Source organism: Anomalospiza imberbis, chromosome 3, assembly GCF_031753505.1.
Source record: "Anomalospiza imberbis isolate Cuckoo-Finch-1a 21T00152 chromosome 3, ASM3175350v1, whole genome shotgun sequence".
Taxonomy (NCBI): Eukaryota; Metazoa; Chordata; class Aves; order Passeriformes; family Viduidae; genus Anomalospiza; species Anomalospiza imberbis.
This window is the reverse complement of record NC_089683.1, coordinates 32,960,658-32,983,061: the sequence shown is the minus strand read 5'-3', so window position 1 is coordinate 32,983,061 and position 22,404 is coordinate 32,960,658. Positions and strand designations below refer to the sequence as shown.

The 22,404-nt window shown below is 39.7% G+C and overlaps 1 protein-coding gene across 3 annotated transcripts in view; it reads left to right on the top strand.

The window, feature by feature from the left end:
• Nucleotides 1-766: 766 nt before the first annotated feature.
• PHIP (pleckstrin homology domain interacting protein) overlaps nucleotides 767-22,404 on the top strand; it is a 106,681-nt gene continuing 85,043 nt past the window's right edge. The window contains exons 1-6 of one of the 3 annotated variants that reach the window (XR_010997079.1): nucleotides 767-1,087; nucleotides 1,197-1,255; nucleotides 1,436-1,465; nucleotides 1,624-1,683; nucleotides 11,736-11,886; nucleotides 12,000-12,098. Coding sequence is in view for 2 of the 3 variants with exons in the window: in XM_068183898.1 (XP_068039999.1) it covers nucleotides 1,042-1,087; nucleotides 1,197-1,255; nucleotides 1,436-1,465; nucleotides 1,624-1,683; nucleotides 11,736-11,886; nucleotides 12,000-12,098 (445 nt within the window). In the remaining variant the exon portion in view is untranslated. The remainder of the gene's footprint in view (nucleotides 1,088-1,196; nucleotides 1,256-1,435; nucleotides 1,466-1,623; nucleotides 1,684-11,735; nucleotides 11,887-11,999; nucleotides 12,099-22,404) is intronic. The other 2 variants (XM_068183898.1, XM_068183897.1) reach the window with 2 other exon arrangements.

Below are 22,404 nucleotides of genomic sequence, written 5' to 3'. Positions count from 1 at the left end.
AAAGCGAGCGCCCTGCGAGCCCTTCACCCTCCAGGCGGAACCGCCTGGGCAGCCCCGCCGAACAACGCAGAAAGGCGCCTTTGTGGCTGCTGGGGGCTCGCTGGGATTTCCCCCCGCTCCAGACCCACGGCAGGAACCCGGGCGCGATGTTGCAAGAATAAGAACCAACAACGCGTGACACTGTGGCACTTACGCGCAGATGCCAAAGCCCCCGGCAGCGCCCCGAGGTCCCTGGCTGGCTCCGAGGGAGCCGCGAGGCGCGGGTGTGGAAGTGCCGAGCCTCCCCAGCGGGGCCGCGCTCCCCGGGGGCATTTTGGCTTCGCTTGCTTCCCATTCTTGCGACGCTGGAACTCGGGAACTTCCAGCGCCGCCGCCGCGAGTCGCCGCTGCCCCGCCGCCGCAGCCCCTCCTCCCCGTGCGTCGTATCCCTCCGCGCGCCGGCACCGCGCAGAGAAAGCGCCTTTCAGCCGCCCGCCCGCCGCCTTCCCGCCCACCCCGCCGACATCTTCTGCCACAGCCCGCCCGCCTTCCCGCTAATAAACGCGTAGCGCTCGCCCCTCTCTCCCCTCCAGCGCCGGACAGCGCTGGGGGCCGCCGCGGCAGCGGGGCGGTAGCCGGGGTCAGGAGAGCCTTGGGTCCCCCCTTCCTGCCCTGCCTGGCCACCCCCGCCAGGCAGCGCCGGGGACCTGGGGGGGCGCGGGGGGAAGGGGCGGCGCGCGGGGCCGTGGGGGCTGAGGAGGGGGCGCGGAGGAGGAGGGGACTCTTTCTCCTGGCGGAGGGATCGCGCTCGTTCGCGCTGGCTGGCTGGCGACGGCGGCGGCGTTGGCGGCGGGCGGCTGCGAGTTGTTGTTTCCTCCTCCTCCTGCTGCTGCTGCTGCCCGTGGGTTGAATGGTGGAGCCGAGACTCTCCCCGGTGAACGAGCAGTGACAGCGACCGGGCGGGCGCATTTCGCTGGGACCCGACGCTGCCGCGGGAGCGCGGCCCGGGCAACCCCCCTTCTCCCCCTTTCCCCCCCTCCCCTCCCCGGTTTTCGCCTCGCCATGTCCGGGGACGGCGGCAGCCGGCACACGGCGGAGCTGCGAGCGGGTGAGTGGTGGCCAGGGGAGCCGGAGAGGGGCGGCGGGCAGGGGGAAGAAAGGGAAGCCCGCAGAAAAGAGGCGAACTCCAGCCCTGACGGCCTCTCCTCTCCCCGCAGAGCTCTACTTCCTCATCGCTCGCTTTTTGGAGGACGGACCATGCCAGCAAGCGGCTCAGGTAGGGGATGGAGGGATGGATGGATGGAGGGATGGATGGATGGCGCCGCCGGGCCTGGTGGGGAAGGGGCGGCCGGGCAGGGCGGCTGATCGGGCGGCGCACTGGCCGCCTCGTCCTCCTTCTCCCTTTTTCTCTCTTTTTGAAACATTTTCTCACGCCTCGCTTTTGTTGTTGCTGCAGGTCCTGATCCGAGAAGTGGCGGAGAAAGAGGTAAGAGCGGCGCCGTGCACCCGGCACTCGCCCCGCCTGCGGCCTCCCTCCCCCTTCCCTCGCTCTCCCGCTTCCCCCGCCCCATCCCGGGCGCTGCCGGTGGGCTCCTCGGGGGAGGAGGGAGCCGCTCACGGGGCGCCCTCTCTTCCCTCCCTCAGCTGCTGCCCAAGCGCACGGACTGGACGGGCAAGGAGCATCCCCGGAGCTACGAGAACCTGGTAAGAGGAGCAGGCGCTGGTAACGGGAGAGAGCGCTGCGGCGGGCAAAGTTGTTTTTCCCCCTCCCTCAGTCTCTCTGAGCAGCCCGGTAAAAAAATTGAATTTCCCGCAAAAAAAAAAAAAAAAAAAAAAAAAAAAAGGGCAGCAACTTAGGAGAAAAAAAAAAAAGCAACAAAACTTTGGAATTTATGTTTTTTTCTATTTAGATTTTTATGACAGCCTCTGTCCCTCCCTGCGCCCCCTGTCAGAGTCCCGGGGCGCGCTCGGGCCGGGGTCCGGCCGCTGCCCGCCCGAGCGGGGTCAATAACAACGCGCACGCCGGGCCCGGCCGCGCTCGCTCCGCGACGTCACGGACGCGGTGCGGGCGGGCGCCGCAGCCGCGCGCGCGGCGCGGCGCCGGGCGGGGCGGGGCCAGCGGCGGCGGGTGCCGGGGCGCGCGCGGCCGTGCGGGGGCGCTGTGCGCCGCCTGCCCGCGCGCGCGCACACAATGGCCGCCGGCCGCGCTCCCGGCCGCGCTCCGCGCCGGCACCGCGCCGGGCCGAGGGGCCCGCCGGCTGCCCCCGGGCGAGCCCCGCCGGCGAGGGGCGTTATGTGGCGTGGAGTTTTTTATATACCGTGTGGCTGGTGCCTGGGAGTAACCGGGCTTGCCGGGGTCACATCACAAATGTGACTCGAGTGGAGGATTTTTGGTTTGTTCTTTTTTAAGGTTTCCTTGTGTGTGCTTTTCATCTCAGGTTAGATCAGTAATAAAACAAAGTGTTACTCTCAGCGATGTAGCTCTGGCTAGCAGAGAGGGGCCTGGATTTTTTTTTCCCTAACATGTTGTTAATTGCAGCACTTGGGAAAATGGCAATTAAGGTGTCTGAATTGTCTGTTAGCGACTTGTTGCTAGTATTGTTTTCATTGCAGGTACACTATTGTATAATTTAGTCTCTGAATTCCTGAAAACAATTTAAGAGAAAGACTGAGCTCTGTTTATGATGCTCATCAAAGAGAGATTTCTCTTGCTGGTTGCTTGTAGTAGTTCTGAGCTCCAGTACTTCTGAAACATAGATATGTTGAGAACTTTTGAACTTACACAAAAGGAGACAGAACCATTTCCATTTGTGATGCCTCTGATCATCAAAGACTGTTGCCGTATGCATTTTTTACATTCTGTAACAAATGTTATAGTATGAAGCATATGTATTTATTGTAGTTAGAACAGGTTTACTTACAGCATTGCTTTTTATCTTTAGCAAGAGTTGCATTGGCCACAGGCATTTTCATGTGTATGGTGTGGAAGAGTTGACAGCAATTAACTTGTGGAAAACATAAGAATGCCTACCAGTACTTTTTAACTTTCTTGAAATCAAATATGAAGAAACTCAACTGGGAATTTCAAAGAGCATGATATATTATGCTATTCTTATTTGCTTATTTATTTGTAAGGTTGTGAGGCTGTTTTAGCCACTTCAAGGAGTTGCTTGGTAAAACTTATTGATAACCTTTCTCTTTTATCCTATAAATTATAAAGACTTGGAGGTACAGTCGTAGTGTAGCATGGATTTGAGTTTCTTCTATATAGTCAGAGTATAAAAGGATGTGAAGAAGGGAAAAGTGAGGAAAAAAGACATTTTAAAGTTTAAAGTAAGAAGAGTTGGTGAGAAGTAAGTTCATTCAGACCCTTTCCAAGAAACGTCTTTTCTTTATGGAGTGCAGGTAAATGCCAGTTTAGTCAGAGTAGGTATGTAATGACATAAGATGTACTTCCTCAAAACTCGGACTTTGATGCTGGATACTTACATTCAGAGAGGTGATGCTGACTTTCTCTTTTCCTAGTCTTCTGTTCATAACAAAGTTTCCTTAGACTTATTAATAAACATTTCTAAGTGCTTTCCCACCTTTTCCCTACCTAGATTTTGGGGGGTGTGTGTGCAATTGGTTACTTTGTTCTGGATGCTTCCCTCCATCCTGTATTTGTTCTTGCCTTAGTTGTCAAAGCTATGTGAACTTTGTCTTACTTGACATTTTAGGCATGTGAAAGCTGGCACGGAAGTGTATTTGCAGCATGACAGTTAAATTTTGTTTAAAAGAAGAGTTTTTCTCTCTGTCCTCTTTCATTAAACAAAAACTTACTTGTCTCAAACCAAAGGATTCTTAGCTTTTGAGATAGAGAATGGTTGAACTAACGTTGTTTCTTTTTTTTTTTTTTCAATTTTTCCAGCGTTAAGATGCCAACTGTTCCTTCTCAACATGGCACATTTTGCCATGTTTTAATACCTTTTCTCAGACATGAATGCCCTAAGCTTTCACTAAACTTTGTAGAGAGGTCTGAAGGGATAAAAGGCTAAAAAATAAAATTACCAGTAAATCTAGTGCTAGATGTCTGATTTTTACTCTGGGAAGGAATAATGGCTCTGTGTAACTGGGATGAAATTTTATCCCAAGCTTCTTTTTTGTTGTGTACAAAATCATGCCTTTTATTATACTTATATTTTTGAAAAATAATGCCTTTAATATATATGAATATATTTTCAAGAGATTATGATATTTCTGATTTGGTCCTCATTTGAAAGCATTTATTTAGGAATTTTTATTTGAGTTAACTTTGTGTTATTAGACTGGAAATCACGGCCCTAGGTGTTTTATTTCTGTTACTTAATTTGTGTAAATAATGTTAAATCTGGGGCAATTTTCTTCTTGCAAGTTACTTTCATTTTTCTGTTTGGCCAGTGAAAGTAAATGTTTCATTTTCTTAAATAAGCTAATACCATGCTGTGGATGCTTGTGATGCTACAGGCAAATACATGAGTTTAGAAATGCTATTATACTTGCATTACGTTCTTAAATGATTTTTCTTGAATTTCAGTATTTCTGTTTTGTATTTTTCTAGAGTCGGCATGTGTGGTAAAATAAATAACTTGAATATGGCTTTGATAGTGTAGGCTCTTATTTCAGAGTGTTGATCTCATTCTAATATTGCCAGTATTGAGATTTCTATTTGTGCAATAACCTAAGGCCGTGTGAGAATTGAGTCCTTGGTAGGCTGCTTTCAGCGTAGGTCTACCAAGGATGATGGGTAACAGATCTTCAGTAACAGATCTCAGGATGTTTTGCTTTTGTTGTGAAAACTTGCAAATTGTAGGATAGCTTCTTTTCTCTCTTTTGAAAGATTGAGCTTTTCTCACTATGGGGGACAGAAACTGAGAAATTTTAAGAGTTAGCAGCTCATTTAACAGCAGAGCAAGACAGCGGTGTGAATTGTTCAGACGTAGAGGATAAGATGTTTAAGTGTTACGTTACATTTTTAAGCTTTTCATCATCTCTGTTAGGGCCTTTGTTACACATGCAAGCTTTGGTGCATCATTTGACTCCGGGGTAATTGTTTTTTTCCGCGTTGCAGTTTCCCTATGGGTGTAGCTGCTCTAATTGTATGCTGTGGATGAAAGCTGTGCATTTCTGCTGCATCCTTTGTGTAGACACGAGTGCGCATCCAAATGTGTGGTTAGTTTGATGAGGCAGCTGACCTGTCTGAAAAATGAACAGTAATTTTAAGATGGCTCAGCTCTTTTTGTGTGCTACACCATGGGTCTTGCCACCACCATGAGGGAGATGATAGGAGTGGGTGTGGAGGGGTTGGAGAATGTGTTCCAGTTGCTTCTTTTGGGAGCAAAGCAGACTTAATCTGAATGAAACCAACTGTTGAGATTCACTTCCACAATTTAGAGCTACCATAGGGAATGTTGTGGGGGGTTTTTTTGTGTGTGTGTGTTTTGTGTTTTTTGTTTTTTGTTTTTTTTTTTTTTTTTTAAGGGCTTCTATGGTACAAGCATCATAGTGTAGATGATCACAACTATTGTGTAAATTTTCTTATCCAGAATATTAATCTAATTGTCATTTTCTCTGTTGAATTAGAATTTTATTCACGGTGGTGCTGGTGGTTGAGGAGGGGAAAAGCTGTGGCTTTCTACCAAATTGGATGGCCCAATATGTTTAATAGGCAGTATGTCTTGGTCTCAGGAACTCTGCTGATGATTGTTTTGCTGACATTTGTGCCTTTCTCTTCTCCAGCCCACAATAATTAAATATGATTTAAATTGAAAATTACAAAACACTTTTTTCAGGCCATTCCGCTGTTCTTTCTTTGTGGTGCAAAACTACCTGAAGTTACAAAGAGTATCCGTGGGACCGGGGCACTAAGTACATTGATACTGTGTTTCTTTGTTCATGTAGTAGTTAAGCCTTCTAGGCAGAATTGTGGTTACTATTTAGAAATTGTTTCTTAATAACAGATAATAAGTGGTTTATTTCTTTAGGAAAGTAAGCTTGTTCTGTAAAAATATTCAAAGAAATAGGGTGCAAAATTGAGTTGAATCAGAGAGCCGCATTATCACCTAGATTTTATTAACAGTATTTTGGGGACAGTCTATACAGTATTTTGGAAGGTGTTCTGAAAAACTTGGCGCTATGGCTAAGGAAACTGAAGTATTCTGATTGTTATCCTTAGCCAGATTTTTGGTCTCATTAACAGTGTTTCTGTTGGACATATATCAACTTAAATTATCTCCTCTGAGTTCTGAAAGACAAGCGCTTCTGCCCTATAGACTATTCCCATAGTTGAGAACTTGGGTGATGCTAAAACCTCTCTGTTCAAACTATTATATTTTGATATAGGGAAACACTTGTTTGTTGTGGGTAGCACCACACATTTGTTTGTTCCACAGATAATCAAGAGAATTGGCCAAGCCAACTGTTTTGTGCTAGTTCTTTCAAACTGGGACTAAGAAACACTGTTGAGAGATGGGATGAAGTGGAGTATCAAGTTTCTAAATTGTAACTTTTGTTAAAAAAAACCTAAACCCAACAAAACCCACAAAACATTAGGAGTAAGTTTAAGAAAGGCAAATAGCTACAGGTAATTTAACAGTAACAGGCATAGCTGAACATCTTAGTCCATAAGGCAAAAAATGCTGCCTCTGCTTACACCTTCTCATGTGGTAAGCTTGTGGTACACTGTTTATACTAAGGCTTGAGTTTATCTGCTCTGGCCTCACACTTATTAAAAGCATTAAATAGTTGAAAAAATAATGTGTTCTTGGGATGGCTGGTTTCATATAGGTGTATTTAATTAGAGAAAGAGTAATCTCATAGTAAAATAATAGCCATTCTGATGGGAAATAGTGGTTAAAGATTAGTATAGTTTTAGCTCAAACAGAATTAGAAAGTATACAAGAAATAAATATGTTTTGGGGAAAATGGCTCTCCCTCCCTTGTTGGTTGTCTCTGTCCTGTCTCCCCAGACCATCCCCCACCTCCCCCCTAAAAAAAAGAAAAAAGGGAATGAGAAATGAGAATTCTTTGGAGAAAACTACTTGCATTTCGTTGCAGTTCCTAATTTTAAAGTGATAATGCAGTGGCTGGTGGTACACGGTACTCTATCAGATTGATGATCTGATATAATACAATAATTACTGTAATTCAGTCTGGGGCTGGTTTTGGGTAATATGTTACATAGGAGGGTAGTTGAAGTGGGAGAGCTGCTGGTGTTAGTAAGACTGAGCTTTCACATCTTTGAATATAGGTAGCTGACTGACACAGGTTTTGTTTGTTAAATGTCCTTGTGTGGAAATGTGTTTTCCTGAAACATATTTACAGCCAACCTGGTAGTTGAACATATTGACTGTTAGCAGGGTGAGGGGGGAAACTAACAATTTTTTGAGTGAGTGTTTCAGTGTGCAGAGTATTTGGAACACTAGAATAAGGTCATATTTCATTTGATGTCTAAAACACTGATGGTGAATAACTGCATTATGTATTGCAAATTTAACTAAGGACTCTAGGACAAATCACAATTCTTTTGTTTCATTCATTGTGATTCTGATGCTGAATTATGCTGCAGAGTCATGCAGAATGAAAATATAAGCACTTAGGTCTATTTCAAAGATGATAAATATTTGTACCTTAGTTCAGATAGGTGTGTGGCTGCATTTTGTGCATTCCTGTGCAGCTTGTTTGGAATAGATGAAGTTGGGGGGTAGTCGGTAAAGGGAGAAGTTTGAGGGTAATGCTGCTTCTGATTTTCTAGAAAATAATATTTATGCTTTAAGATCTGAAAATTTTGTACTTGCTAACAGAGTTTAATTTATGTTACAGTAATAGTTAAGAAGTGTTAACTTATGTGAAAAGGCTGTGAGAATAAAAGGAGGGTTTATTATTTTACCTTAAAAACACATTTCCTATGCATTTCTTTTGGGAGAACAGACAGAATTAGACATTGAAGTAAGTCTAATAGGGCGAGAAAGAAAAACAGCTAGAATTTCAGCAGAGCCTGGCAGAGAAAAAATCCTGTGCTTTTTATGCTGTTTGACATCACAGTTTTGGCATATACTTTAAAAATTCCTGTTTGTAGAGTCCAGTTTTCACTTTCATTTAGAGCTGTATGAATTTTAAATACTTGTACATCTGTTATTTTTTTCTTTTTGCTTTCCTTTCTCTCTTGGAATCAAGAGATTGATATCAACCCAGATTTTATTGTATTCTTTTATTCTATTAATTTCAAATTTCATTCTGTCTTGTCTTGAGCTTTTCTGTTTCTGACAAAGCTTCTAAAGTTACCATTAAAACAAAAATTTATTTATTTTGTTTTGTCTCAGTAATCTGACTTGAAAGTACTCTGGATGTGGATTTTTCTGTGTTGTAGGTATATTTTTGTTGATTCTAGGTTCTTTTTGCAGTTTGTCAGTGCAAGAGTTGTTTTCTGGTAGGCTGCACCATGGAACAATCTGAATAATTTTAGTTTAATGTAGTAAATAAACTTATCTTGTCCTGTCTTGATTTGTTGCTACCAGGTTGTGGTTATCTTTTCTGCAATTCTCATTTTTCCTTTTTTAAAAGGGAGAAATTGGGTGAATTTCTCTTACAGTTTTTTAATTAGTGACTTCCAACATAATACTCACACATACAGCACTGGAACAGATTTCCCAGAGAGACAGTCAAAGCCCCAAGCCTGTTGCTGGCTGAGGCGTTTGGCCAGTGCCCCTAACACTGTACTTTAACTTTTGGTCAGCCCTGAAGTAGTCAGGCAGTTGGAGTAGATAAAACATTTTTTAATGAAGAAATGATGTCACCTGGAGAAAATTAATATCCTGTTTTTAATAAGTTATTCAAGTTCCCCATTTTATTTGTTTGTAGAAGAAAAGGAAAAATAAATCAGTCCAAATAAAGACTTCAATTAAATAAGTTTTCCTATCTGATTTTACAGAGAAATGAAACCTACCTTTTTATTTAAGTTTCTTGTGTGTATTTTAGCTTTATGGAGGAAAATGAGAGCCGAATATTGACTGTGCATGGTTCATGAAATAGCTCTATAAACTTCCTGGTACTGACAAGTGTTTAAACGGGCAATGCCACTTCTGTTTTGGCAAAGCCTACAGCTCGCTAAGTATTGTTGAATCAGTTTGTTAATGAGCCGCTGCAAATACTGCTTAGTAGTGAACTATGATTACTTAGACAAATACTGTGAAGAAGCATCACACAACTACTGCATAATGTGTCATAAATAGCTCTTTTCACACAAATGGACTTAAATGAGAAGAGACTGTAGTGTGGGTGTACGGTATATATTGAGATCTTTAATACAGATGATCAGGAACAAATCAGACAGATACCTCTTATCAAAACATTTGCTCTAAAACTGCAAGAGGAATTGAGCCTACCTAATTTCTGCTAAAATAAAAAGTGAACACATGGCTGATGACAAATCATGAGAAATATGACTCAAGATGTCAGCTTGCTGTAGTTTTGGAATGTGTCAGAGATGATTTATTTCATTTACTTTAGATTTTGTGCATTTCTTAGGATGTGTAAAACTGTAGGGTCTTGAGCAGGATAAAATGGCAACTGTATTGTGTATTTAGTTGTGTTATTCATGGTTGAACAAAAAAACTCAGTAGTTATTAATCTTTGAGAGATGAATTCAGATTCTGCAGATTTAAATTCTGGTTTCAGATAGAATTAAGCAAAGAACACTGTTAAGCTTTTGTGCTCCTTTTGATAGGAGAGAGAAGAACAAAAGCTAAGGAAATGGATCAGGGCTGTTGATGGCAAAAGTGTATACAGCTTCATAACTTCTTATGGCTATTTAGGTATTGTAGAGCTGTCATGCATGTATTTTGACTGATTGTTTCTTTAAGCAGAAAAGTGCATGTTGATTTGCTATTCTTATTAATTTTTCTTAGCATAATTCTGAATAATTTTTGCCACACTTCTGTGTGCTGTCTGATGACATTGAATTTAGCAATTTAAAATTAACTGATCTTTATAAAGAGCTGCAATTTTATTTAAGTAAAATATAATTTTTAATATTTTTTGAAGAAAACTTTTTTCACTTGTGTAAATTTTGCAAGTTATTTAACTTCTAGGCAGCTAAATTCAGACAGCCTGCAAAGCTTTCTACAAACGTAATATAATCCACAGAAGAAAAACCCCTCTTTCCAGGAAGCAGCTAAACATTTGCTTGCTGATGGGAGTAGTAAATGAATTCTTACTTTGCCTTACTTGCTGTGCAGTTTTTGCTTTACTTATTCAACTGTTTTTATCTCAATCCACAAGTTTTTTTCTCTTTTACCCATCTGATTTTCTCCACCATTCCACTGCAGTGAGAATGAGCAAGTGTCTGCAGAAGGCTGAGCTACTGGCCAATGTTAGACCAAGACAGGAGAGAGAAAACTTTCCCTCCTTCACTAGGAGATTGTCATAGTTGTGGGAATTACTGGTGTAAGCAAGGTTTTTCCAGAACCTCAGTTTCACACATCAGCACTCTTTGTTATCAAACTACTGGAGTACATTAAACGATTGTGGTGTGTCGGCAAGATAGGAGCACATCTGATGCAGAATGAGGTATATTCTGTTAATTGGGTGTAATACAGAAGCATAATTCTGCCTAAGTGTCAGTCAAGACTTCCTCTAATTACAGAATAACAAAACATCACAAGCTTTTTCTTCCGTATTTTGCTGTTTTTTCCCCTCTTCTGTGAAGTAAAACTGTGAAGATGTATTTCAGGCTGTATGAAAGACTAAACAACTACATACCAAATTCTATACAATAATTGCAGAAATTGGAAAGATTGAGTCTATTCTCCCTCTTAATTTATGATTTTAATTTGTTTTTGTTATAGTCTGAATTGACAATAGCTTTTGCATTTTAAAAATGCTATTTCTTCAAAAGTCTTATGTTAGTAGGATTTTTTATTGTTGTCACATACATTTCAAAAGCATTTTCCCCCCTTGTTATTTAAGACAGTTCTCTGATCTAGAATTATGGTAGTTCAAAAGAATAAACTGTTTTTATCTGGCAGTCATTAAAGGTGGCTTATTATCAAGTGGTGAGAAATTATGTTGCTGATAATAGGTGCTTGTTTTTGTACTGTGTAATTATGACCTGTTGCAAAAACTTGTCATGTTTATAGACGCAATAGGGAAGACATATACCAATTTAAAAGTTGAATTACTTAAGCCAACATTTTTGTTTAAAAGCTTTAGATGTAAAATAAATCAAGCCAGTTGTAAAGTTTCACGGTGTTTTAACTTAGGTAAATTGAGGCAGAATGTTTTTGCATTTTCTTTTGCAAAGCTATGTTATTTATTTGTTATTTGTAATTTTTGAAAGGAGTAAATGTTCCTGTCTTTACAATCTTTGTCTCATCTTTATCTTACAGTAACTTGAATTGACCACGCCACTACTTAAATGTAATATTGACTATATACTTTACACTTTTTTACTGTGGTTATAAGGGAGCTTATTAGTGTATGACCAATTGTGCCTTGAAGTCAGAAAGTAGTAAATACCAACAGTTCTCTGTACAAAGTGGCATTTGTTGAATAGAAGAATTAATTAGGACCAGCTGGAATGAATTATTGTACTTAAAGGTCATTATTTCTTTTTATCCTTTAATATCCTATAATTTTGTTATGAATTTGTGTAGCAGTCTGGGGGGGAAAGATTAAACCAGTAATACATCAAAAATATTGTATTCTTTCTCAAATGTTCTGTTTGCTCTTTGATGTAATAGGTGAAATACTACAGACACTTGGCACCTGACCACCTGCTTCAAATATGCCATCGACTTGGACCGCTTCTAGAGCAAGAAATTCCACAAAGTGTCCCTGGAGTACAGACATTATTAGGGGCTGGCAGACAGTCTTTGCTTCGTACAAACAAAAGTATGAAAATCTCATGAGAATTTTGAGAGTTCTTGGTATTTCATACCTTTCCTGTGGTTTTGCATGAAAAAGCTCATTTGTCTTTATTTTTTGGTGTGATTTTTAACAAACAGGTTGCAAACATGTTGTATGGAAGGGGTCTGCTCTTGCTGCATTACATTGTGGAAGACCTCCAGAGTCCCCTGTAAATTATGGCAGTCCACCTAGTATAGGTAAGTCAATTTTATTCTGGCACTGCCATTTTAATACCTAACTTTCAGGGTGATTGATTATTATGATGGTGAGAGATAAATAGTAGTTCTGTTTATATTTGCCCTTGTTAGTGTCACATACCTTACTTCTAGTGTTTTTATTAAGATGCTGTGTTTCTTTATTTATTGTAAAATTTTCTCTGAAGCTAATTTTGTCTTTGAAGTATGAAATTGAATAAAATGTATTTAAACAATGACTACATACAAACAAAACTCTTTATTAAAGATATAATAAGGCTGCCAGTAGATAAATAATTAGTATTATAGGGCAGCAAGGCCTACACCTGTTGTTAGGAAAAGTCAGTTGTCTAGACTGGTAATGGTTTCCTTTGGAAAAATTTGAGTCTTGTAGAAGTTATTATTTTTGCTTTCTGGTCCATTCACTAATTCTGTAGCTGTCCTTTAGCTTTCTCTGCTGTGCTGTATCATGAAGGATGCATGTACTGTCTGTACTGTTGAAAAATTGAAAGCTGGAGGTCAGAGGTATTCCAGTTTTTATTTTTAAGCTCTCACATGGTCACTGAAATGTTTGTTAGCTTTCATGTTTTAAGAACAAAGATACCCATTTGTTTAGTTGCTAGAAGGATCAAGATGTGATATTTTAGAAGATTGTTTAAGGAGCACCCTTTCTCTTTTTTTTTCATGTATAGAAAAATGAGCAGTATCACTGGCGTCTTTTCATCTTTCTCTATTGATGTCCACTGAAGGGAGAATGATTAAGACCAAATTGTCCGTGTGGATTACACCAGAAAAGGACTGGTTTTTTTTTACTAAAATGGTAGTTGCAGATAGATGTGCAGTGTTGGATGAGAGTGGGCAGAGAATATCCAGTTGATTGGCTCTGGATCAGGTGCAGCTGCTGCTGCGAAGACAAAGGTTTCTGTCTTGGCAAAAAAAAGAGAAGACTTGCAGATACATTGGGAAACTAATATATAACAAAGTATGTGAAAAAATATATTTACATACACTATATATAGTATTACAATATAAATATGTAGGCAGACACTATTAGGAAGAGAGACTTTTTTTAATGTGGTACCTTGGCATGGCAATTCTTCAATCTTTAAACTCCTTTTGGAGGCTTTTGGTAGCCTTTAAGTTTTTAATGAATTTAAATAGATACACATAATATGTAAAAAATGTAAAATCAAGAGAGGTTAATTTGGGCTGTTTGTATTTTTTCTTCAGTTGAAGGAGCTCAAAATCAAATCTCAAAATACACACCATTACACTTAATCCAGAGAATTATAGTTCTCTCCCAACAGCTGAAGGAGAACCATGCTATAGCTAAGCTCTCAGGTTCAGCACAGCCAATTTTGACTTGGTAGATTGAAGAATGTTTAGTGTCCTCGTAGCATTTCCATTTTAAATCACAAGTTACATGCTTTCCATGATATTTCTCTAGATGCTTGGACTGTAGGGTGATGATGTGGTTTTGCTTGCTGTTTAGAGCTGAGCTTTAAGAACTCGTCCGCTGGTATGTGTATTGATCAGAAGTGGTTCACTTGAGCCCTAATGTAGCACCTGCATCATTCAATGTGGTTTTGTTTAGAGCCACTAGTTTTGTATTCACTTGGAGGGCATTTTCTGTGATGTGCTCTAGGTATGTAGGAGAAAATGCTGGTTTCTGGTTAGAAAATTCCCTTCTTGAGTGGTGCTGCAATAGCTTGATGATAATAATCTTGGAAAATCTTGGGCTATTTTTTGCAAGGTGACTGTAGGACTGAGCTTTTTAATAGCTAAGATTTGTTTGTAATAGCTAAGTGGTTGCTTAGCTTTCCTTGTGAAGAAATTTTAAAACATGTTGGAGGGATCAGAATGATTGAGGACTGTTTTATGTCATACTGTAGCTTACAGTGTACGGTAGCTGGTGCATACTTTTTAAAGGGAAAAAGATCAGTGGATGAGATCCATGGTAGCTGAAGTTCAAAGAAAGCTGTAGAGCTGCTGTGGTAGTGAAATAAAATGTTAAGAAAAATAACTTTCAGATTCCTTTTAGAGAAGAACAAGTCAGGCTTTCCAAATAAATGTTATTTTTATTGAACCTTTTGCAGAGCACTGAATGTTTGCAAAATTACAGTTATTTCAAATACCACTTTTTTCATGACCAGTAATTTCCTTTTCCAAACATTCATATAAGTGCTGGTAACTGAATGTTTTCAACTGTGAAGTGTATTTGGATTTTTGGGGTATTTGGTTCAGAGCTGTATGCTAAGGCATTTACTTTTGATGTATCTTATTCTATCCACTCTGAACTCTCAATGAAATAAGGAACTTGAATAACACTTCTTTTATAAATTGAATTAGAATTTTTTTTCTGTTTCCTTAAATAACTTCCAGTTTTCCCCTGGGAAGACTACATTCTGTGTTAAAAAAAGAAAAGTTAGAACCTATTATTCTTCAGGCTGTATGTATTTCAGGTAGATAACCTACTAATGTTTGAGGAACAGGAACAAAGACACTGAAATTCTTCTGTGTTGTCCAGGAAAACTTAACTTACATTTCAGTGAATGTACAAAGTCGTTAATTTATTTCGTAGCCTGATGAATTAATGCAGGTATGATGCTGATGGAGTATTATTTAGAATCATTTTTGTGTATGTTATGCCACCTGCCTTGTAAGTAGCTGGATTATACCAATTAAAATAGATCTGTACAAATACATATTTCTCCTGAAAACAACAGAGTATCTGTAGAACATGATGAAAAGTAAAACTTGAATATCGAATAGTCTTTGTCCAGTTGGGCTTACTTGTGCAATATAGCTTATAAAAAAGTTGAAGTGCTTAATAAAGAACAAAAGCAGGTAAGTCATATGCTAATTTGTTTTGTTAAAGGTCTCATTTTTGTGGATGCAGAAAAAGAGCTCTTTTTCAGTAATATTTGGGAGCTGCTGAAAAAGGAATGAAACTAAGCATAAATCTTTGAGAGCTTTGAGCTCAGAACTCTTGGGAAAGCTGGCCACTTGGATGTGAGGATCTGAATGAGACTGGCTGTTTGCCCCAAACAAAGAAGATTTTTTTCCTGACCAGCAAAAATATCTGTCTTCCAAAACAGTATTTCACAGTTTTGCAGAGTAATCGATCTCAAGAAAAGTTCTGAAGCATTTTACACTTTTTTCAGTATGTTTATTAAGTGGTACTGGTTTTTTGGCTGTAAAGAGAATGCCAGGTTCTGAAAGCAGTGTAAATGTCTATTTTTAGAAATACAGTAAATACTTTAGGCCTAAAACTTAGCTTCCCAGTACTTTGTGCGACTCTATTATTCTGTTAACTATAGGAAGAAAATAAAAGACTACATTTCTATTAAAAGAGCTGTGTAAAAGTAACATCTTATTGGACATGTTTAGTCAAGTCTAGAGTGAATTATACTAAAATACATGACTTGTTAGTGTGCAAGAATAAATAAGCGGTAGAAGTCATGGAACTTTGAGTAAAGTACCAATGGAATTATATAGTGAAAGCAAGTGGGGTATTACTGAAGTCAGGGAAGTTTGAAAGATTGTGTAGCTTTCATTTGTTTTTGCTTTCTGCTGCTTGAAATATCTCACCTCTTACCACTCTGAATTGGGAAGGATTGGCAGTTGCTTTCATCAAGCAAATGAATATTGTAGGTGAAGTTTGAGGTGCATATAGAATTTTGGTGTTTTCAGAAATCCTCCAGTTAGGAGCTGATATTCTTTTACCTTCATGATTTGACTAGAGACAAGTTTTGGCTTGATAACATAGCAAGCTTAATCATTTTACTTTGTTGACAGTCATGTCTAAGTCAGGAGACTTGGAATACTGTATAGAGTTCAAAAGCTGAACAGAGGAATGGTAGAAGTTAGAAGCCAGCTCAAGCTGGGTTGTTGTTTTTTGGTGTTTTTTTTTTTTTTTTTTTTTTTTTTTTTTTTTTTTTTTTGTCTTGGAAGTCTTTGAAGAAGAGAGGAAAAAAACTTTAAACAGCACCAAACTGAATGCTTGATACATTCAGTCTTACTGTCTTGGAGAGTGAAAGGAGTTGTCTAGCAGTCTCTACTATTATTTTTAACAACTCTGAATTCTGTGGTATTCATTAGAGGCCTGTCTAGCCTCTTAAGTTAATGAAACTTGATTCAATAAGGGTAAGAGTTGTAAGTGAATTATATCCTTTGGGTATCCTTCCAGGATTCTTCTGAATCTGGTTCTATTTTTGTATGTCTGGAAGGGCGATGAAGTTGGATTCTGGTTTTCAGAACAGAACTTCCATTAGTTAAATACAATTCCAGAAAGGAAGACAATGAAAGATTGTGTATGCGTTTTAAAAATGTAACCTATATGTGATACAAACTTGAATTTGATTTATCACAGGCTAGTGGATAAGGCAGATTACAATCCCCCATCTTTAAGACATATTCCGTATTCAGGGATAAGACCATGTAAATAAGGAGATAGAATGGATCATTTTGGTAAAATTAGAAAGTAGAAAGAAAGCCAAGTGAAAAAAAAAAAGAGGGCTAATACTGCCATATCTTTCAGACCCCCAAATTTATCATCCTTTTAACAGATTTCTCCTTTTCTTTGAGCTGCCTGTTCTGTTTGGGATGCGAATGAGAGAAGTTCTGAAACTTTGGAGGCATTAATTTGATGCCTGTTGCATGCCTTTTGAGTGGGAGAAAATCTATACTCTTGTAAGTTCCACTGAAAACTCCCACCACTTCACTTCCATCAGCTTTGTTTGATTTTTACATTGTTCCACAGGATGCCAAACAAATAAGGTGTTTTTGATGGTTTGAGATGTGTGGTTTTGAGATTAAGGTCGTTGGCAGCAGTGAATTGTGACGGCAGAAACAATATTTTAAAAAGCAAAGTTGCATTTTAGATTCCTGAGTGGCCCTTATGAAAAAAAGGAATTTAAGCTCTTACATTTAGAGCCTTTGGGCCAAGAATGGCAAGTTTTTTCTCTACCCCACTTGCTTTTTTAAATTCTAGAGATTAAAGATTCTGAGCAATATTTTCCCCTTCTTTCAAAGGAGGATTAGACTGGATGATTTTTGAGGTCCTTTCCAACTTCAACCATTCTGTGATATTGCAGTAACGGAAGTTGGAGTTCTTCTGGCAATAAATCTGGTGGAGGGATATGAATCAACACATGAAGAGTTTTTCAGGTTTTATCAGCAGTAGGAGGAACAGTAGTCCTGTTCCTGTACTGTGCTGAATGGGGAAAGGGACCTGAAGTAGGATGAGAAGGAGACTTTATAGAATTAAAGGTGGGTCCTCCTCATCTCAGTCCCTGGGCAGGTGATGAAACAAATATTTCTGGAGGTCAAGGTAGGAAAAGACAGGTACATTGTTAAGAGTTATTGGAATTGATCTGTGAAGGAGAAATCATGCCTGACTAGCCCAATAGCCTTTTAAAGGAGCTGAGGGGCTTGGAGATAACAGAACTGCTGGGATCAAAGGGCTGTGATCAGCAGAGTGAATTCCAGTGACTGGCACAAGAGCCAGTCACCAACAGTATACTCCAGAGGTTGGTGCAAGAGCTAGTATTGTTCAACATCTTCATTAAAAACTTGGATGATGGAACAAAAAGTTTGTCAAACAACTGAAATCCAGGAGTAGTGAATGATTGAGGAGGACCTTGACAGGGTGGAAAAATAGGCCAACAAGAATCTAATGAAGTTTCACAAAGAGAAGAGCAAAGGTCCTGCCCCTGGGGAGGAATAAGTTCATGTACCAGTGGATACTGGGGGTTGACTGCTGGAATGCAGCTGTGGAGAAAACTACCTGGCTGTCCTGGTGCTGAATGTGTCAGACACAATGTGACCTTGCACACAAAACCCAAGCAGCATCCTGGGTTGCTGGAGGCAGTGCATTGCCATTAGGTTGCAGGTGTTCTTTCCCCTCTACTCAGTGCAAATAAGATCACACCTGGAGTGCTGGAACCAGCTCCTCAGGAAAAGACCTACATGGAGAGTCTGTTAACTGGTAAACGTAGCTGTTAATTGGTCTCTCAAAGGACCAGAAAGGTGATGAAGAAATTGAGGTATCTGTTATACAAGGAGGAGCCAAGAGACCTGGACTTGTTTAGCCTTGAATAGAGAAAGTGTGGCATGGGCAGGATGGTGGTGGTGGTATCAATGGTTATAAATACTTGAATTGGAGCATGTGATGAAAATGAAGCCAGACTCTTCGCATTGGTGCATCCTGACATGACTGAGGTCATGAACCAAAACTGAAATAGAGGAACTTCAATTTAAACATAGGAAAACAGCTTTGGGGGTGACAAGACCTCTGGCACAGGTTGCTCCGAGAGATTGTTAAGTCTCCATCCTTGGAGACTTGAACTGGACTGGGTGCAGCACTGAGCAACCTGCTCTAGCTGACCCTACTTGAGCAGGGGGCTTGGAATAGATGACCTCTATATAGGTTCCTTCCCACCTCAGCCATTCAGTGGCTGGGTGGTAGTAGACCATTTCAGTATTTGAGGCTGGTCATATTATATAAATATAAGCCCAGTTACTAAAAACTAGAAGCCACTTAATTTCATTTAGAACCAGTTAGGGAACAATTGTTAGCAACTTAAAATGATAGAATTTGTGAAAAAGTTTCAAAATGTCAACAAATTCACAGCTTTCTCAGACACTGGCTTTCACTGATTATTAAGTATGAAGGGTTCTGATTTTGAAACCAGAATATTATTTGGGAGGAAGTGGTAGTTTATCATACTGTGTTGTGCAACAACCACTTAGTAACATCTGGTTTTTAAATCTGTTTTCTATTTTATTTATTTATTTTTAAAACAGGACCTTATGTGTAAGTAGAAGATGGGAATGTAAAACTAAGGTAGTGTTAATTTCCTTGGTCAGCCAGGCATTGGATAGTTTTTTCAATGCGTTGTCCATTTCACAGTGCCCTTCCAGCCAAGGAGCATGCAATCTATTCTGTTGTTTTCTTCTTTACAGCCCTTCCCTTTTAGGTGGTTGACTCACTGGAAGGCCCAACCAGTGTTCTCTAATGCATCTTGGGATAAAGTGTAATCTTCCTTCACTCCCTTATGGAATTTATGGCTCCCACCGCACCATTTAACTACTTATACCTTGTCATTCTTCCTGTGATTAACAGCTTTGTTCATACCCATTTGTGTGAGGCCAACCAAAGACAGAAAAGTGCTAAAATGAGAAAGATTAGACTTGCTGTCACAGAGAGTTCTAAATTCATTGTTTTCCAAATGCATTAAAATCTAGCTAAATAGCATAGAGACTTGACAAGTGTTGATGTAACAATTGTTATAAAACCAAGGTCCTATAATTTGTGCAAAGGCATTATTATGAACAGTGGGTAACCTTTCTCATCTTGGCTTGGACAAGACAAATCAATTTTATTGTTTGAATGCAGGAATTTTTCACACAGGTATTTTTGATTTTTATCTGTAGTCTGGAGGGGAGAAAAAAGCTAATGTGCTAGCAAAGATTGCAGGTCTTTGGAATAAATAGTGGGAATTGGTCAGAGAAATCAGGATAGATTCTTGGCACTTAGCAAAGTTGATAAGAGTAAATAGAAAGGTAGTTAAATGAAAGGGATATTGAAAAACAGTGGTAGATGTGAGAATTCCATTTTAAATAACCAGAAGTTACCCCCCAGTTTGGGAAGTCTTAAAAGTTATGTGCTTATAGATAGTGTTTAAACCTGTGGGAAATTGATTCTTCCCCTCCCCTCTGCTAATTGCATGAACTTGGTAAAAAAAAAATTCTTCCCAGGGAATGTAAGTTCATAATACTATGGAGGTTTTTTTTCATGTCAAATTGCGTTTTAATTCACTTACTTTTATTTTTAACCTTTTTTTTTTTTTCACGTTCTAAGTTTGGATTAAGGCTAAACAGTAAGATGGATTCCAGTGTTGTTTCCAGTGTCACAGTGTTCCCTTTTATATCCTCTGGTAGGTGGATACTGAACAAGGGGTGTTTCACCTGTTGAGTTTCCCAGGGATATGTGAACTAGTAGTAAGTTGCCCATTGTTGATTGGCATCAGTGAGACCATTCTTAGAAATACTGGCTTGTGTTCTGCTAAAATTATCTTCTGCAGTGTTAGTGAAAATCCCCCAAAACCAAACTCGCTTCCATAAACCCCCTCAAGCTTGAAGTTGATTTCAAGTACTTCAGAAGTTTTTTATAAATTCAGGTGTATATTAAAAATTGCATTCTTCTGTAAAGTAATTTGTTGTTTTATCCTAAAGTCCCCTGCAGTTTTTTTTCATTGACACATCTCTGCAAATAAAAATTTTAGTTAAGCTTTTTTCAGTTTTTGTGAGCTATTGTTTCATTTGAAGGTATTGAGATATCCATAAACCATATCCATCTTACATTAAAAGTAGACAAAAGGTAATTTCTGTGTAGGTAGTGTTATGGTTGTTGGGACACAGACCTTTATTTTGTTTGTTTGTATGTACTTGTTTTTTTTTTGTTTTTTGTTTGTTTTTTTTTTTGAGGGTTTTTTTGTTTTAAACGTAGGATGATTTGTGAGATACCAAAACTAGATTTATCTTGTGCCTGAACTAATCTTGGTTTCTTGCTGTTCTGCAGTAGACTACTGGCAAGGGAAAAGTTTGTCATAAAGCAAATGCAACTGCATCTTTTTCTGGTATGAGGGAAGGGTGAAGATATAGTAGAGCCTTAAGATAGCAATTGCTCCTTGACTAAAAGTGCTTTGCTCTACAGCTAATAATTCCACTTCTTCACAGAGCTTCTTGAACTAGGAAAAATTCCTTGAATTAGGGCCTGAGGCTAATGGACTTGGCTATAACACAAGAAGCTTGTGGTTCTTACAAAGTTGCTACAATCCCACTGTAAAAATTGGCATATCTGATGTAGTTTGACCTGTGCTGGCTTATGAACCACTGTTACGTTGGTCTGGGCTAAACCTGAGCGGTGTGAGGGTTTTGTAGCTCTTTTGCAGTTGATACTAGGGAGCAAGTTGTCCATGAGCCAGCAGTGCCCTTGTGGCCAAAAAGGCCAGTGGTATCCAGGGATGCCTTAGGAAGACCATTTCCAGCAGGTCAAGGGAAGTGATCTAGTCAACCTTGATGAGTTCAGTCTGGAGTGCTGTGTCCAGTTCTGGGCTCCTCAGCATAAGAGAGACATGGAGGTCTTGGAGTGGGTCCAGTGGAGGGCTATAAGGATGATTAAGGGATTAAGTGTCTCTGAGATAAATATGAGAGAGAGAGCTGGGCCTGCTCATCCTTGAGAAGCAGCAACTTAGAGGTGACCATATCAATGTCTGTTTGTATCAGAAGGGAGGGTGCCAAGAGAAAGAAGCCAAACTCTTCTCAGTGCTGCTGAGCAATAGAACAAGAGGGATCAGGCAGAAACTGATGTACAGAAAGTACCACTTGAATATGAGGAAGAACTTCTTCCCTGTATGGGTGACCATGCACTGGAACAGGTTGCCCAGGGATGTTGTTGAGTCTCCCTCACCGGAGACATTCAAGAACTGTCTAGGTGCAGTCCTGTGCCACCTGCTCTAGGATGACACTGCTTGAGCAGAGAGGTTAGATTGGATGACTGCCTGTGGTCCCTTCCAAATTTCTTTAAGTCGTCCAGCACCATTTGGTGTGTGAATATTATATTACCTGCCTTGTATGTATGTTATATTACCTGCCTTCTGTAGATTATAAAATGTATCACCATTGCCATTCTTTGGTCTGATAAGGATACGGATGGAGTGTGACTAATGTTTATGTATCCATGCAGAGATGTATTATACTTTGTTTTTTTGTTATTCCATGAATAGCAGTTTGAAATTAATTTCAGTGAGCTTAATTTTCTTCATTGACATTCTTGATGAAGATTTCCATTTTGTTAAACTGAATTCTTGCTCTTGGAACTTGTTGGCTTTTTAAACTTGAAAAATATCACCAAGTTATTTGAAACAAAGTTTTGTTAGTCAAAATCAGAAATTTCTGTAAGTTTTGGTGAATTCGTTTGTGTATTTGTTTGGTGGTTTTGTGTGTGTTTGTTTAGCTGTAGTGGGTAACAGGATTCTTAAAAAATGAATGGTCTTATAAGTGATGGGTAAATGTTTGAGCAGACCTCAAGAAGCAGGTTGCCTTGGAGAAGATTTGAATGTGTGCTGACGTTCAGTTAATAGCTTTGTGGAAGCTTTTGCACTTCTTATATTTGAGGTAGATTATTTCTTCATGGAAGCTGCCTCAGTACTCCTGAATTTGGGTACTTAAAGTTGGAAGTTATATTGCATCTTTGTACTATGCCTTGCAGTTCAATACTTTTTCCATGTCTGTATCATAGGCT